This window comes from Sitophilus oryzae, unplaced genomic scaffold, assembly GCF_002938485.1.
Source record: "Sitophilus oryzae breed Bouriz unplaced genomic scaffold, Soryzae_2.0 scaffold_1592_pilon_pilon, whole genome shotgun sequence".
In the NCBI taxonomy this organism is placed as follows: Eukaryota; Metazoa; Arthropoda; class Insecta; order Coleoptera; family Curculionidae; genus Sitophilus; species Sitophilus oryzae.
The window spans coordinates 75404-93244 of NW_022146272.1; the positions used below are offsets into that span (position 1 = coordinate 75404).

At 33.6% G+C, this 17841-nt stretch overlaps 1 protein-coding gene across 1 annotated transcript in view; it reads left to right on the forward strand.

Annotated features, from left to right (window-relative positions):
- Positions 1 to 13423, forward strand: part of LOC115879969 (vigilin-like) — a 29070-nt gene extending 15647 nt beyond the window's left edge. The window contains 10 exon segments of the mRNA XM_030897043.1: positions 1153 to 1334; positions 1449 to 1498; positions 1500 to 1638; positions 3353 to 3442; positions 3445 to 3514; positions 4081 to 4264; positions 4322 to 4520; positions 7742 to 8042; positions 10670 to 10980; positions 13084 to 13423. Coding sequence (XP_030752903.1) covers positions 1153 to 1334; positions 1449 to 1498; positions 1500 to 1638; positions 3353 to 3442; positions 3445 to 3514; positions 4081 to 4264; positions 4322 to 4520; positions 7742 to 8042; positions 10670 to 10980; positions 13084 to 13335 — 1778 coding nt within the window. The 3' untranslated portion in view covers positions 13336 to 13423.
- Positions 13424 to 17841: the final 4418 nt, after the last annotated feature.

The window sequence follows — 17841 nt, forward strand, 5'->3', positions numbered from 1 at the left end:
ACGTACGAAAGGATCGGGCCAGCGCGATCGATACTAGGCAGGAGTGGGGAGTGCTAGCCTTATGCCGTATGTTATTGGATCCGGAACTAAAGGAACTAAATAAAGACTAGTTTACGTATGGATCAGCCAGCGCGATTGATGCTAGGCAGGCGTGGGGAGTGCCAACCGTATGTTATCGGATCCGTACATAGAGGAACTATTAAAAGACTAATTCACGGGAATCTGTCCAGTCGGCAGATCGAGATATAATACAAGGCGAGGACAATGGATTCAGCCTTGCCTATTACCACAACCAGCGCGGCGTAATTACCACAGAAATTTGTCGTGGATACTGTTTTTGATTTTTAGTTTGTTTTTAAATATTTTATGGGGTGTTTCACTTTAAAGTTTTGTGACGTAACATGTTAAAATTTAATTTTAACATTAATACTTGCATCAGTGGGGAGAGGGTTCTAAACATGTGACAACCTGTGACAAGGACGGGAGGAGGGGTTCAAAAGTCCTAAAATTCGTGTGACTTAATTTATGGATGTGGCCTTATAGTTACTGAATATGTCGTATGATCGAAAAAGTCGTTTAGTTGGCTTGGAAATGACATTTACCATATTATTTTACATATGAAGTAATAGCGATCTTCGTTTCCAAACCAACTCTCGCGTTTCTTTGTTTATTCATAATATTGTTTAATGATAGAAAATTTGTATTATTAACATTACTGTACCCAAGATCCGTAGATCTACGGATTAATCAGTAGTTCTGGCAACACTGCCTCCGGCAACCACTCGCTCTGTCGACTGAAAGCAGAACTACGGTCTGCTACGGTACAGTATTTTTATCCGCTGCGCTGTAAACGCATCAGCGTGTCGTGCAGCGGCACAGAGCTAAACTAAATCTCGGAATTCCCGAACAGGCTGATGGTAACGCCAGCTACATCTCGGACGGAGTTTTGTGACACGAAGTCGCCCATAAGGTTGCGCATAGTGATGTAGAATTATCGGTAATTTATAAATCGATAATATTACCGGTATCATTAGTAATTTAAAAAAACAGCTTTTTCAAATACGGCTCTCTGGTAAGCGGTCAGACAGATATGTCACGCTGCTTCGCAAATCACTTTCGTGATGTTAATTAAATGTGTTATACATTTTTTAGGAAAACTAATTCATTCCATTATGGAAGATTGTGGTGGGGTCACTATTAAATTTCCCGGTGCCGACGACAAAAGCGATAAAGTCACTATCCGTGGACCAAAGGATGACGTCGATAGAGCGAAAAGACAGTTACTTGATTTGGCGAGTGAAAGACAACTTGCTAGCTATACAGATGAGGTAATAATATAGTCACAGAGAAGCTATAATAATCTTATATGATTTTTAGCACTTTTCTTCATTTACGTCAGAATTGTTGAATGCTTATCTGTATTTTTTTCTGATTTTCTTAGGTGCGACTTAGAAGCCCAACATCACAAATTCCTTATTGGTAAAATGGTTGCCAATATTAAAAATTCGTGATTCAACTGGGGCACGAGTAATATTCCCATCTAATACTGATGATGATAGGGAAGTAATCACAATCATAGGTAGAAAAGAGGATGTCATAAACGCCAAACAACAACTCGAAGCCATGATTAAAGACATAGTAAGTATACAAATACAAATTATCAAACATTTATTTTAAGTCATCGAATAAAAAACTAAGAAGGAGGTAAAATAGTATTTTATATTTAGATATTAGAGACGGACGCTAGCCAACTGTATAAAATTTCTTTAATTTTTATTTTTAATGGTCTAATTCTTTAATGATTTTATACACAGATTTGGTCACTGTAGAAGCGTGGTCTGAATTTTTAATGTGTAAGACAGTGATGGAGACATATTAATGAAAAATCAGTTGTATTAAAAGAAAAGTTTGATCGATGCATTTCTTCAATGCGGTATTGCCAGTTTTGCATCTAAATATTAAACCGCTCAAGTAAGCGTTTACAAAAAATCTAGGGTTGAATCTTAGAATTTCCACAATTAGTTACTCGATTCAATTAATTACTTACTTCACTACAGCCATAATAGATTCTTATTAAGCCTTGGTCTCAGAACTACGTTGTGTCGCTGGCGATAAAAACAATCATAGTTGTTAGTTTGCACTAGCAAATCAAAATTGACAGCATTTGAATGGGCTCTTTCTGCAAAAAAATAAAACAATTCAAGGACAAAATCTGAAATAGAAGACTATTTTCAGTATATTTATTCAAAAAAATAGTTCCATGACATTGAATAATTTTTTTATAGACCCTTAAAATTGCTTTAATTTGGAAAAATTTTAAATGGGTCAGCATGGTGGCGGTGTTGCCGCTTTTCAACATGCCAGGTGTGACGTATTAAAAATAAAAAAAAAAAAAAAAAAAAATCTTTTGTTTTATTTATTTTCTTAAGAACGACTTCAAGTTTTTCGAAAGTGAGATGTAGAGAAAATTCTAAAATTAATTTGCTATTCGATTATGCGAATTCCAAAATATGGTGAAAGGGCCCATTTAGTACAAATTTTATTGGTTCTGTGTGGTGTAGCCCATGGCACTGCGTAGTTTTTGAATGAGGCTTTACACCTTAAACACGATTACTAGCATTATTTCTGAACTAATCTGAACATACCAATGAATATTTATATTCAATGCTTAAATTAAATTTTAGTTACGTAATCGAGGTCGCGATTTTTTTAAATTCATGGTTTACCAACCAGGGAACATATTCGGCCTTGTCTGTGCTGGAATTTAAATTACCCCCTGGAGATTCAATTGGTAGCTCTGCTGTAAATGTCGCTTTCCCCATTGCATTTATTTCCTGACATTGCCATTCATTTGACACTTTGGTTTTGTATTAAAGTTTTTAATTTAAATGGTTGTGTTGTGATACTTATGAACTAGCAATACTAGCGCACCGCTTTTTCTATTGTCTTTCTGTCTGTCAACTAGTGGTATATATACATACTGTCATATGCATTAATTCACAATACAGAAATAAAATACCAGAGACCGTATACTCGAAACTATTTCTTGATTGGTTTTAAATATTTTTAATGGAAAATGTCGAGATTACCGCATGGGAATAAATGTATCAATACTCTAATATTTTTCTTCGAACACGTTTGAATTTTCATTATGGTATCTCCATCATTATCTTACATGTTTAAATATAGACCATGGATTTGGAAGACCTGGCCATCAGGAAATATATTATTAAAAAAACAACTTATAGTTAGCTGGAGTTAACTATAAGCACTACTTATTAGTCTTTTTGTTAAATATTTGGAGTAAAGCCACGCGGATTTATTAAATTATTATCTATATATTTTTATTTAGGACAACATCATCGAGGATGATATAAAAGTTGATCCTAAGCATCACAAACACTTTGTTGCGAGACGTGGGGAAGTTCTTCATAAAATAAGCTGACGACTATTGGTGGAGTCTTGATATACTCCCCAGATCGGGGAATCGACAGTGATAAAGTGACGCTTAAAGGTATGTTAAGACTTTTAGTTCTTTGCAGTTTATTTTGACGTTATTTTTATTATTTAAATATGACCTTATTAGCGTTAATATGTTCTTGACGATATTATTAATGGTATTAATTAAGGGAAACAAATTTATTTTGTTTGTATTTTTTGAATTGGTACAAAAAGTTCAAGTAGGTGTAGTACTGGAAGTTGACATCTTGTTTTTATGACAGTTTTTAATAATGACGTTTTGGGGTCCATCCGACAAAAAACATTGATTTTAGATATTGATTTACAATTGTAAGATAAAGAGTATAGACATTTTATCTATGACATATTTGGATATTGTGTCATCTTTCTCTTTTTTTTTTTTTTTTTTTTTAAAATATATTTTGAAACTTGTAGTTTATAAATGTCGGAGAAAAACGATGTCAAATTACCTCAGAATTAATTATATTATTTCTAAGATGTTCTGAATTATTTAGATCTGAATTATACAAAATCCACTTATTGGTCGCTGTGTTTAGAATTTTTAATTTTTGTATAATAATTGATCAATAGAGAAGTTCTGATTACTTAATTATTGTTTAGGAGCACGAGAGTGCATTGAAGCAGCCAAACAGAGAATCAATGAGATCATATCCGATTTGGAATCTATGGTTACTATCGAGTGCATTATTCCTCAGAAACATCACAGAACTGTCATGGGCACTAAGGGTTTCAGAGTACAAAAAGTCACGTCAGATTTTGATGTGCAAATTAAGTTTCCGAATAGGTATGTCAAATTTTATCGTTTGATTTTGAGATAAAGTGGTTTTGTTTGAACTTTTAGAGACAATACGAGCGAATACCACTCAGAACTTACTAATGGCGACGTTAATGCCGAACCTATTCGTCAGTGTGATATCATAAGGATTACTGGCAAAGACACAAATTGTCTTCAAGCTAAACAAGCATTGTTGGACTTGGTTCCTGTCACCATTGAAGTGGATGTTCCGTTTGAAATGCACAGATCAATTATTGGCGCAAAGGTAACAAATATTTTTGATACTTCTAATATACCATAAATAATTATTTTTAAATATTATTCATTATTGACTTGTTGCTTTTTGATATTTTGAAATATTTTTAGTTTTTATTGTCTTTGATTCCGTGTGATCAAAATGTTTTATGATCAAACAATTGGTAAAAAATGTAATGCAATTTTCCATTAAAAAATGTTTTTTAACCACCATGTAAAGCATGTATAGTCTGTCCAACGACAAGATCCTTGACAGTGCTAGATGTGTCGGTCATTTTAATTTCAAAGTAGTTTAATTTTTTTTACAAAGAAATAAGTTGGTACAACGAGAACGCATAGCAGGAAATTAATATGTTTAAAATTTGACTGATAAGTGATTACTTCAAAATATTGTGAACAAAACTGTATAAAACTGAAAAAATGCAATCGAGTTATAGTATTTAAAAAACTGTATATGTGTTAATACAAAACAAACAAGAACAAAACACCACATACCAAAAAAAAATATAAAAAAGAACTATTTCTTACTTTCAAGCTTCAAGAAACTTCCCGCAGTTATTATTATATTTATCAATATAACTTTTGTACAAATACTAATTTGTCATATACCACAGGAATAAATAAAACATCATAAATAAAACAAACTATTTTATTAATAATAACACTTACCAAATTTTACACCTCAAAGGTTGATTAATTAACTTTAATCTTAATTTTTTAATTTGGCAAAACTTTGACAAGCCTCAAAAATCTAAAGGCGAGTTCATACGCATCGGCGTCCGTTTGTCGTTCATCGGTTCATCCTTCCGTCAAACCAATAAAATTGAAATATGATCTGTCATTTATGAAATAAACCAATAAAAAATATTTTCTTAATTTATTACTTTTTCAATTTTTTCAACTACACTTTTTCAAATATGTCCTTCAAATCCTTCAATTTAATAGCTGTTGAAGTTTCATTTCAAATACGCGCACATAGTGCATGCACATTTTTTTTTAAATTCTCTTGTCATCTGTTTTTTATCTCTGTAATGTAACTTGTGTAGCTTATAGTGATGGGTTGTTATTTAACTATCTGTTATTTTATAACAATTATTTATAAATAACATAACGCAACCGTTACTACTTCTAAAAAATAACAGATATAAAATAACGACACGTAGAGATCGGCCGCTCGTGAAACGTAAAACGAAGTCGGCGCTCTGCACCGCCACGAAATTCTATGCTGCTCGAAGCAATTCCAAAAAACAACTAGTATGGATGGAAAACATGTTATTTCGTCAACCATCGATACAGGCGGCGAGACAACGGACAACGGAGTGGGGAACAACGGACAACGGTGAACGTAGCTGCTTCGGTCGATACTGTCGATGGTCGTATTGGGTTTGCAACAGCTTAAAAATAATAGGATATAAAAGAAGCAGGTTTTTTGAAACAGTTGCGGGCATAACGCCTGGCGGTCGAGATAACAGGAGTGGGAAAGGAACGCTGCTGCATCGGTCGATTGTCGATGGAGGCTTGCAACGGGTTGGAGAAGTAGTCATTTTAGATACGTTGTTTTTCAACCTGTTACGAGCATAACAGGGCGGCGGTCGAGATAATCGGAGTGGGAAAGGAACGCTGCTGCATTGGTCGATTGTCGATGGAGGTTCGAAACAGATTGGAGAATAATGCATCAGTTGTTTTAGATACATTCTGTTTCAACCTGTTACGAGCATAACGGGCGGAGGTCGAGATATTATGGCGCTGTATGTTTCAGTACTTTCTTATTAAGTTTCAATATTTAGGTATTTATTTATTCTGAAAAAATTTCAGAATAAGATTTTTTAAAAATGTATACAGGGTGTTTTGAAAAATCTGGTCATTGATTAATCACGATCCTGCTTAAAGCCCTTGACGTAAAAAGCTGATTTTTGGAAAACGGATTGACTTTAGGGTGTAGAGGTTCGATAAGAAGGGATTTTTCGAATCTCGAATTCTAAGGGGGTGAAACTACTCTCAAATATTAGAATATTTTTTATTTAAAAACCGGTGAGTTTTTCGGAAAAACTCTTAAAACACGTATATTTTATTATGTTGTTTTACATATTTTAAGATTTTTAAAAATATATACAGGGTGTTTCATAAAATATGACCATTGAGTAATCACTATTCTGCTTAAACTGCTTGACGTTTAAAGCTGATTTTTGGCAAACGGATTGACTGTGGGGTTGAGGTTCGATAAGGAGGGGTTTCTCGAATCTCAAATTCCAACAGGGTGAAAACGCCCCTCAAATATTACAATATTTGTTATTTAAAAAACGGTTAGTCTTTCGGGAAAACGTCTGGACACGCATAATTTATTTTGGTTTTTACATATTTTGAAATTTTTTAAAAAATCATACACATACATTCCAAAAAGTTGAGTAATTGATTAACCACAATTCTGCTTAAACTGCTCGACGTTAGAAAGCTTATTTTTGGCAAATGTGAGAAAATTTTATCCAGTTTGTATGTTAATGGAAATTCTTGTTTTGCTTTATCATTACCATTAGAAATTATTAATTCGACGCGAACGAAGTCGCGGGTACATGCTAGTTTAAGTGTAAAATTAATTTGAACTCTAGTGTGTAGTTGGTTTACTTATGAAGAATATACTACACATTTTCTTATATTGCTATTTTTTTGACCGCAAATGGTAAAATCATGACTAAGAGCTTCTCGTCCGTCGAGTGAGATGCACCCTGTACACTGCTACGCAATTCAGGATCTACGCGGATCGAGGGGCAGGGCGTAGGTAGATCGGAGATTTTTATATCGCAATTTGTAAACGGCGCTTATTTGTAAACAACCACCGTTTTTAGGGAGGTATTTTAGATAACAATCGATACTTAGAAATGTTTTGACACCCTGGAAATACTACCACCAAGCACGTCATTGTTGCAACTTGCAACTGCGTTAATACGCCTGGCGGTGACCGCCTCATACTCTTTCAGATATTTAGCAGTAAAATAAAGAAACCTTTATTTTTAAGCTGTTATTTTAAGCTGTTTTTGATAAATAACTATAACAGTTTCAACTGTTATCTAAAAATAACAGTTTTGCCCATCTCTAGTAGCTTAGAATATTTAGTTTTAGTATGTACTTCGAAACGGAGAGTGAGAAACTTCATTAAATTTCACTGAAACATTATCTACAAAAAGATAGTTCCGCTGGAATAAAATCTAACCCATTTTTTTTTTGCTTTTTTAGGGACAGGCTGTCCGAGAGTTTATGAACAGATTTGACGTACATATTGTATTGTCTTCTACGGAAATCAAAGAGGATATTATAAAAATAACGGGAACTCCTGCCAACGTGCAAGACGCCAGAGAAGCGCTTTTGGATCGCGTGAAAGAGCTAGAAGCAGATAAGCAAGACAGAGTATTGAGGTCGTTCGCTCTTCAAATCGAAATAAACCCCGACTACCATTCCAAAGTTATCGGAAAACAAGGCGCAGTGATTACGAAAATCAGGAAAGATCACGATGTACAGATTATTTTGCCTAAGAAAGGTAAGCATTGTCATATGTATATAATCCGGTGTTTAACTGCAGTTAAATGTAGTGATTTTTATTATAAATTTCAATTCAAGTAATCAAAACATAACTTTAAAATGAAAAAAAAAACGCGCGCACCAAGGGTTTAATTAAAAAATAAACTTCATATTAAATTCCATATTATTCATTAGGAGTAGGAGAGTCAAACAAGCGCCTAAAAATTATTATGTTACTGTAAGGCAAGTTTAAAGGATAAGTAACAGAGGGCGACACTAAAGAATAATATTCTGAGCGTTTCTAATTCTGCGTTAACTTAGTATTACTTCAAATTTTAAATTTACCTTAATTTTTTTTATTTTGTTGCAATATTGGGATTTAGTGTGTCACATCTAGGTATGTGATTGCTGACAGTATTAACATTTTTAGAAATATAAATGTAAATTTATAAAACCTTTTTTTTTCTCAAATAGTATGCTCGGTGGTGTTTTTTACAAGAGACAAAAAATGTAGTAAACACTATAAGGACAATTTTAAGAAGAAAAATTGGCCGTCGCGTCGGTGGGGTTGGAAAATATTTCTACTGAAGTTTATGTAGAGGTGGGGGTAGTTTACATCCTTCCCGTACTATTTCTTGAATTTGGTGAAGGTCAAATGTTTAAGCATTTAGGAAACCATAGGCACGCCAAATCTCATTCAAATTGAAATAACGGTTCTTAAAATATCTTTAAAAAGTGTGTTTATTTTTGCACAGTTTGATGATCTCTAACGGACAAACGAAGCACTTTTGTATATAGGTAAAATGTGCCCATTTAACTTATTATGGTTCCAAAAATACTTAGTGGCGCTCTGTCTACGGAATATTGGGACACCCTGTATAACGGGTGCGTCTCAAAAATAGCGCACCCCTATAACTTTTATTTTTTTCAGATAAAAAAACGAGATTTGTTATGTCATATGACATAAATTTGGATTGATTGACGTATTCAATTGTTTTCGGTCACTTCTTGTTTCACCGGAAATTTCTATAACTTTTGATTTTTAAATGGCACCCTCGGTATTTTTTTTTACTTTATTCGATAGAAAATGACACTCTGAACAGCTTTTTTGCTTTAAAAATATTTTTTTTAATTTGTATTTTAAATTTCAATCTAGAGTGCCACGACTGTGTTAAAAATAGTACTTTTTAATCAAGGAGCCTTGGAAAAATAGATTTGATCGTCTAATGTTTTTCGTGTCTTGTCCTGGCCTGATAAAAGATGCCCATATCATATTTTTTAATCATAACTCAAGTTTTTCACATGGGACGAGGGTGGCTCATTAGCATATTTGATACCACACACTTGGTATTTCGAGTCAAATTGTCGTTATGAACCGCATGTTACAATTTCAAAAAAAACCATAATGCGACAATGTCAAAAGTTGACATATCATATGTCATTCTATTCAGTGTCATTTTCTATTGAATAAAGTAAAAAAATACAGAGGGTGCCATTTAAAAATCAAAAGTTATAGTCATTTCCGGTGAAACAGAAAGTGACCGAAAACATGAATACGTCAATCAATCTAAATTTACGGCATATACTAACATACCAAATCTCGTTTTTTTATCTGAAAAAATAAAAAAAGTTATAGGGGTGAGCCACTTTTGAGACGCACTCGGTATATATGTTGTACCAGGTAGCCAACTAAGTTATCGTATAACTTTGAGAAAAAAAATGTAATAAATAAATCGACCAAGAGAAATCACTGGAAATTATTTTCAAGTTCGAAAAATGTCCTCTAGGGAGCGCTTCTGTGATGGCCGAACAGTATTTTTCTCAAAAATATACAGGTGAAGAGTTTTTTAAATATTGCTATTGTAATCATTGTGAAATTTGTAAGTTTTTTTGGTATAGCGTATTTTGCTCTATCCCATAAAATAAAGTGGTGGGGGAAGGTTAAACTTGCTTTTATTAAAATAAGGATAACTCTGGTTTAGGTTAGCCGATTTAAACAAACTAAGGTTCGTTTAAAAGAGCTTTTTTTTTCTTAATAATCTCCAGTATAAATTTAATTTCCATATATTGTTTGTGGTAGATAGAGGCCGCTGTTTGACATCATAACAGATATTGCGCTTTTACATAAAAAGAATAAATAGGAGGTTTTGTTTCCCGTTAAATAGATGCGCCCCCTAGCGGACATTTTTCGAACTTCAAAATAATTTCCAGCGATTTCTCTTGGCCGATTTACTTAGTACAAATTTTTTCCTAAAGTTATAGGATAAGTAGTTTCTGAGATACAGCTGACGTCCATTTATAGTTAGCCATCTGGTAGCGTATTTCCACAATATATCATGTCATTGCAAACTGGCTAATTTAACGCAAAATGCAAGAAGTGACTAAAAATGCTCACGTAGCTTATATCACGTTGTAACGCTGAGAACTCGACTCCATACTATACCATATTTAGCGCCATTCTCCTATTCCATTCTATACCGCGTTAGAGATATTTTCAATGAATGAACCAAGCTTGGTGGCGGGGTTTCGAGACCTTATGCTCTCTACATGGTATATTATGGAAATACGCCACCCAGTACATATCCTTTTGATTATTTTATACTTTACAATTAGTAAACGTTTATAGCGTGATTTATTTAATTTCAGGCGACGAGAACGAACATATTGTTACTATTACCGGTTACGAGAACAACACCTACCGTGCTAGAGATGATATACTGAAAATTGTCAGAGAACTGGACGAACAAGTGAAAGAAGAATTCGAAATCGATGCTCGCGTCCATTCTCGTCTGATTGGTGGCGGCGGTCGTAACATCAGAAGAATTATGGACGACTTTAAAGTCGACATTAAATTTCCGAGAAGCGATTCGTCAAATCCCAATTTGGTAATTGTTTCTGGCCAGGAAGATAATATTATCGAGGCTCGTGATCATTTGCTCAATCTGGCTGAAGAATATGTAAGTATAAATTACAAATAGTTAAGTATAGTAGTTTTATATATATATACAATAACTCTAAATACCTAAAGGGCTCATGGCTTGATTGGTTATCTTTCTCCATTTGTTTCTGTCTTTCATCTTTATTATCCATCCATCCACTCTTATCCTTCTCAAGTCGTCTTAAACATCCTTTTTCCATCTGGTTCTCGGTCTACTCCTCCTTCTCTTTCCACCTATTTTACGTTTCATTATCATACTAGGAACTCTTGCTTCAGCCATTCTTTCAATGTGTCCCAGCCATCTCAGTCTTTGTGCTCTTGCTACTCCCGTTATACTCGGTGCCCGATATAGTTGCTTTAATTCTTCATTTGTTCTTCTGGTCCATATGTTGTCTATCTTCTTTTCTTCAAAAATTTTCCTCAGTATTTTTCTTTCCCAAATCTCTAGCCTCGAACTTTCCGTTGCATTGAACGTCCACGTTTCACATGCGTGTTGTTCACAATGTTTTGCTCTTAATAATTCTCTGTAGTGCGCATCAAACACATCTATTTCCTGCCATTATTCTTGCCACAATTTCCTAAGTTACATTTGGTTTCCTTAGAAATACGGTTCCTAGATATAAAGTATCTACTTCCTCAAACTTGTATCGTTTCCGTCTCTCAGAATCTGTTTGTAGACATATTCCCCTCTCAAAATCCCTATCCTAACCATAAACATAAGCCTTTTGCGCTTGATCTTCTAGTCTTTTGGTCACTGATATCAGCTCTTTCCGATCTCTCAAATCATCTGCAAAGGCTAAGCATTGGTGTCTTTTTGTACACAGAAGGCGGTCTGTATACAGAAGCGGTTTGTATACAGAAGGCGGTATATACGGTCTGTTGATTCCCGCATCTTTTATAACTATTTCTAATACTACATTAAACACATTAAACAGTACTGGAGATAGTGGACCCCACTGTCTTAATCCCTCTAGTAGTTATAGTTCACTATAAGATTAAGTCAGGTGCAGCTCGTGTTGTAAAATGCTCGAGAATTAGTTTTGGAGAATGTTCCCTGGGAACAAACGAGAATAAATGAACAAAATCGAACAAAGGTCGAAAATCCATTTCTGGCGCAATGAAAATAGGCTGGAAAATCAATCAGTTCCTTTTTTACGCTTTATTCTGAATTTTCTCTTTATTTCTTATTCTCTAGAAAAAAATTAGAATTTTCAGAACATTCAGAACAAAAGATCTTTACGTACCGATTTTGGTTAGACCCTACCAACTGGGACTATCTGGAGTGTAACAAAAATTTTTAAGATGCATAATTATAATTTTAGATGACGTTCATAAAAAAATTAAGCACTAGTTTATCAGAAAGAAGTGTACCATTAATATTGATTAAATTATATTTTATGCTCATAATATATGCTTATTTAATTTTTTGATTATGTAATGGGCACTTTTATTTACTCGCTTGATTCTAAACTGCTCTACAATTGCTTTTGATCAAATCGGTGTGATCAAGCTGGGAAGTAGAATGTTCCGGGAGAGTTGTATTGGAGTGTTATTGCACCCAGCAACAACGCAATTACGCAATTTCGGCAACTTTCTTGTTATTTTAAATTGTCACAACACTACGTGACGCCCAGTTTGGGTTCGTTTTTTTTTCACTTAATTTTTACTACTGCGTTATATCACACAAACTTTGTTTTTTTTGTTGAGAATTTTATAGTTTAAAAATGGACGCTTTAAACATTTTTCGGTATTTTTTAAATTAGGGCGGTTTAAATTTTTGAAAGATTTTATAATTTTTGGAGATTTTGACTTTGACAAGAGAAAATGATTTCTGTTCTTGTTTGCGATTGTTCATAGCAACACCTATAGCAGCGCCCTACAACGTATGCGCTCCAAAACAATTATAAGTTTTGGCGGCAAGCCGAGCATTCCAATATAAACTTGTTTCCTTTATCTATGAATAAAGTTAGCTGGATAATTCTGATTTCTGCAGTACCGAGCGCTGCCGTCGGAAATTTGAAAAATCGGTTGAAATGCACCAAGACTATAGTAGAGTGGGCACATGCCGTTTAGAACCAGTTGGCACTGATAGACATATTACTAATCATATTTATTATTGCAGCTTCAAGACATGGAAGAAATGGAAACCCGTCAGAAGCTGCGCACTCTGACGCTGAGTTTCGATGCCAATTCAAGTTCCTCTCCCGCTCCCAACGGTACCGAGCCAGGTAACGGCTTCGTGGTGCAAGGAGGTCCCTGGGAGCAGAACGCCCCCAACACGGCCAGCGTGACCGACTTCCCCGCCTTCGGGCGCGGGGCGGAACAGCCCTCGCAGGCCGCGCCCGTTGCTGGTGCCTGGGGCCATCGCCGCTAAAAGATTCGCACCTCTTCTCCAATTCCATTCATCCTATTCCTTCACCTTCATAGATATTTTATTGTTAATTCGCGGTGTAGGATCAATGGAATAACGCCCCGTCGAGTTGTACCGACGGGGAAACGAGGAAGATATGGGATCGGTATTTGCCAAAATTAAGGTACTAACCTTAGTTTGTAAGTCGTTTAGCGGATTCGTCCTCTTCCCTCACTGTTTGCTGCATTAAATAGGCCTGGCGACGACACTGGATCCTCGATTCGGAACACTGATTGAAAACACACAAACAAACTTCTTTTTTTATATACTAGTCTTCCCGAGATTGGGCGGACATTCGGCCTACAACCGGCTCTATGGTAGAGACGTTATGATATTGTTTAGTTGTAAATGTTCGGTCTACTTTTTTATACGACGAAAATAATTTAAGATTAATTTTATTTTTTTCGCGCAAAAAATTGTTTTACGGGTATGGATACGTTTGCGTAATTTCGTTTTAAATTCCTATCATAACATCTCTGCATTTACGAATAAGGCAGTGTATCGTGCCTTCCTATTTCTTTTATCATGACCGTACTTTATTTCACACTGTTGTTTAGCAAGATGTCTTTATTTTTCTGAAAGGTGTACCTATTTGTTTTTAATAAATTAAGCTTAAACAAAAATGACTGAGACCGATGCCAAAACTGGGCATGGACTTTATTGTTATAAATTGGATTTTTTTTTGCTGTTGTTCTGTATACATGAGATCATATTTTATTAATTATAGAATTGATTATATACATAAGCCTTGCGGTCGACTTGGTAGCCCAAGACTAACCTGAGGGAGAGAATAAAATATATATAAAAATTGTAATCGTTTGTTTTAATTCATATTCCTAACCAAATTTAATTATTAGTTGGAGCCTTTGAATAAGAAGACTAAGGAAGGAGCATAATGCTATCCTGTATTCATGCATGATGGGCGGAAAAACGACTCTAGTGTGGGGATCCTTGACAGTTCTGTTTGACGATTCATTTGACACATTTGAATTTGATTTGAAATTTTGTGGATTTGTCAGTCTTTACGGAGCTTATTTTATGTTATTTATTATTTATTCTACTACTGATAGTAGGTAGTAAAGGTAGTAAATCTAGATGGAAATTGTGGCAGAACTTAAATTAACAGTGACACTATCGCGATTTATCGAAAAAGACTCTAAAATAGTTGGTTGTGTAGCGTGCGGTAGATCTCGGCAAAAATTGAGTGAAATAATGGAACAACTTTTCGCTAGTAAGTGACTATATAATATACATACGTGTAGTAAACCGATCATTTATGAAATTCACTTAAATTAACGAAATTATATATTTTCTTGCATTTTAGCTTTTATTTACTACTTGTCAAAGATCAGATGTCAAAGAATTTTGATACGTTAATTTGACCAGTGCCTTCTATTAAAAGATCAGCCTACGGGCGAGATTTATGACGTCACGCTACTTAGATATAACGGATTAATAAATATGTTGTAGAATACATGGAAAACATAATTATTCCTCAGATTTTTGGTTTGTATTTTAAAAATGATATATCTTGAAATATGATATAATGAACTAAATAAAATATACATAATATACAGTTAATAACTACAACATATATACCTATTTATAGTAATAAATACTTTGGCAAATAAACTATGAACCATACAAATGCAGCAAATGTTTTACAATGTACAAATAATGTATAGGTACATAAGATAATGGGTAAAATGTAAATATATTTTAAATTTTGGGGTTTGAAAATCGATCTAATTTAACAAAAACATTTAATATCTACTAATAGTGATGTATTATTATTTGCATTCACAAAATTTATATGTATATTTTGCAAATTATCAATGTTCGAAAAATTATATTTACAAATAATACAATATTATCTAAAAAAGGCGTCAGCGATGGTTATGAAATGAAGATCGCTGGCATTTTATATATGTTAAATTATTCTAAAATTTTTTTGATTTTCTTGGGATTTTTAGGTTCGGGAAAAAACGCTGATTAAGTTTTTCATTTGGTTTTTCATTATTTTTATTTGGTTTAAAAAACGTTTCGGCTAACTATAGCCTTCACAGTGTTGTGTCATATGAGAAAAATAGTGTCAAATATAATCCAAAAATTACATATACAATATAATTCACACCTCATAATGTTTACTGCAATTAATAAACTAATATAAACTTATCAAAAGATGACCACATATTTTTTAAAATTATTATTCTTAACACTAAAATTATCTACATTGACTATGGAGTACGCAGTAAACATTATGTGCTTGGTGTGAATATTTTATATGCAATTTTTGGATTATATTCGACACTATTTTTTTTTTCATATATGACACAACACTGATGGAGGCTATAATGTTAGCCGAACCGTTTTAAACCAAATAAAAATAACGAAAAACCAAATGAAAAAATCAATCAGCGTTTTTCCCTTTGAACCTAAATTCAAGAAAATCAAAAAAATTTAGAATATTTAGAATCAAGGTTCAAGAATATCAAATTTTTCAAGATTGTAAAATTCTAGTTAATTATTTTATGTGTACAGTTATTTAGGGAATGTCATCGATGTTCATTTCCAAACCAACTAGACGCCGATTTTTTCGATGATACGGTATAATTCTTACGTAAAATGTAAATAACATTAGACCAATTAAAACAAAGAAATATGAATTTCTTAGTATATTTTTAGTAACACCTTATTCTTAAAACTTAATTTTGTATTGCAAATATACCAATTTTATTGTTATTTTATTCATATTGTATTCAGCCATCACTTAAATATTTGATATTAATTTGGTATTATAAATAATCAACACTATTCAGTAAAAATTACTGAACAAATATATGTTATGCTTTACATACATTAATTATCAAACAAAAACACATTCTTCTTTTAAACTTTATCATTCTTGTCTTTACAAAAATCTTTTTTAATTTTGAACTCAAAATAATAATCTTTTTCATGATCTTTAATACACATATTCTTTATTTTTCCCTAGATCATAATACCTACTTACGTGTTTGAATCTATCGAAGTTGAACCAACAACACTTGGAGTGGAGATTCCACAATAAGAATAAAATTAACATAATTGTTCAGTTTTCTTTAATACCATCCTGGGAGAATATCATTTTTAAGTTTATTAAAGATATTTTCAATAGAATTGTCTTGATTTATAACTCGTACCCACTTTTCTTGCTCTTCTGAATACTTTAAGCTGCCTAGTATAACTATCCTTTCCACCAGGAACATAACAAAGATGAGGCATAGCACCAAAAAACACTCCACTTAAGCTTTATTGATGAATTGTTAGAGTCTTAAAAAACACACACAAAAATCACGATAAATAAAAAATTTATGGGCACTTTTAGGTTAAAGCACTTAACAAAACGTGTAATATTTCGTGTTTTTTTATGAGAAACAGAGTGACCATCATAGTGACCATATATCTGGTAGTACTTTATGTCACTTAAACACCAAAATAATTAGTTTTTTGCACTACAATAACAAATAATACTAAAAATCAACCGACAAAATATGAATACAGAATCTAACCCAATATCTAAGTATGTACAGCTGATGAAGTAAACAAAAGTCCGCCCGTAGGCTGATCTTTTAATAGAAGGCACTGATTTGACTTACCTGCTTCAGTAGCGTATCGGATGTTTGTGTTAATAAATACTTATTATAACTTATCTATTTTTATTAGAATTATATATTTTTATAACAATTTTAATAACAACCAACATTTATTCACAACGTAAAATAAAATAACACATTATTGAGTCTACCCCATGTCTACCCTACATCATAGTTTTACATTTTTTAAATAAAATTAGAACGGCACTGATAAATCGGAATTTAAGTCGGCCATATTTGAGGCCCATCGCGGTGTACCTAAGATTTTTGATATGCTCCTTCCTTAGTCTTCTTATTCAAGGGTTGGAGCCTGGTTGGAGCTGATAAACATCAATTTTTAGGCTGTCTGACCAAAGAAGCAAAACAAAGTAAAACAAACTTCCCAAACCCTGAAAAATAGAAGATCACCAGGTCCAGGCAACAACTGTGGGAATGCTTGCTAGTCCCTGCATTTTGCACGGGTTTTGCCTTGCTGTACGTTGCTCTAGTTTGTGCAGCTGCAACTGCTCCATAAGTAATCATGGGTCTTACTATCACGGTATACATCCAACGCAAAATGTAAGGGCCGCCGCCTCATCTATTTATCGCCAGTCTTTTGCATATCATGAGAGCCTTTGTGGCTTTGCTGGTATGCTGGTAATGTTCTTAATATGCCTTCTATACAGAAATTTACTGTCCAGGATTATTTCCAGATATTTGACTTCCTGTAATGCAGTATTTCTTTTCCATCTAGTTGGATTCTTATCAATTTTTCAGACTTGGCTTTCTGGTGAAAGGCACTACCGCGGTTTTGTATGAGTTGATGCTCAGTGATATAGTTGGCTTCTTTGGATAA